Source organism: Ceratina calcarata, unplaced genomic scaffold (genome assembly GCF_001652005.2).
Source record: "Ceratina calcarata isolate Rehan_Ccalc_2016 unplaced genomic scaffold, ASM165200v1 scaffold6374, whole genome shotgun sequence".
In the NCBI taxonomy this organism is placed as follows: Eukaryota; Metazoa; Arthropoda; class Insecta; order Hymenoptera; family Apidae; genus Ceratina; species Ceratina calcarata.
In genome coordinates this window covers 1-779 of record NW_017177624.1, presented here as the reverse complement: position 1 = coordinate 779, position 779 = coordinate 1, and the positions used below count along the sequence as shown (strand labels likewise).

Here is a 779-nt window from a genome sequence, read left to right as displayed (position 1 = left end):
CACATTTTTTTAATATTTTTTTTTAATGTAGAATTTAGTTTTCATCGTTAGGTTTTATGTGATTCAGTTCCAGTAAAAGAAAAGATTAAATATGAATTGAATCAGAATTTATTGATTGAAGTGATGTTTTAGAAATTTAATTGTATATGCAGAATTAAGAATTATGTGTATAATAACTAGGAAGCATGCAAACAAAGAGATAGATACTCGTGGCAAAGCTGTGAAAACGAAAAAAGAGAATGATACCCAGTGTGATATGTGTGGGAAAACATTTGAGTCAGTAACTGCAACAATAAGACATAGATTTAAGGTTCATCCTAATTCGCCAACAAAATTTTTTTGTCACTACTGTGGAATGCAGTTTCCCTTGAAAGTATGTTCTTATTTTTATATATTTCATAGTTGATCTTTAATTTTTTTAACTGGTCCAACTTTTATTAGACACATAGGGACAATCATCAAACATCGCATGATTCATCTGAAAGCAAAAGGACAGAGCTGCATAAGAAGTGTGAAGACTGTGATGTATTGTTTTATAATGGAAAAGCTTTAGATTACCATTGCCGATCTATACACAAAAGGTAGAACATTTTTATAACGTAATTATAGCAAATACTCCTGAAAATTCATTGAATAATTAACTTTTTAGAATGGTGCACTTGTTTCAACCTATAGCGACCCCACCGCCTAGCAATAAGATTAAAGTGAATTCAATGAACGATGCTCTCAGTGTATATTACTGCCATTTGTGTGGAGCTGAATATGTTATTAAGTTTAAT

General features: G+C 30.6%; 1 protein-coding gene across 1 annotated transcript; it reads left to right on the top strand.

Annotated features, from left to right (window-relative positions):
* Positions 1–20: 20 nt before the first annotated feature.
* On the top strand, positions 21–776 carry LOC108630052 (zinc finger protein 713-like; the record flags this gene model as incomplete). Its single annotated transcript, XM_018033115.2, has 3 exons — positions 21–373; positions 442–581; positions 650–776. Coding segments are annotated over exons 1-3 (477 nt in total), but the record flags the coding sequence as incomplete, so codon positions are not given.
* Between the last annotated feature and the right edge of the window lie 3 nt (positions 777–779).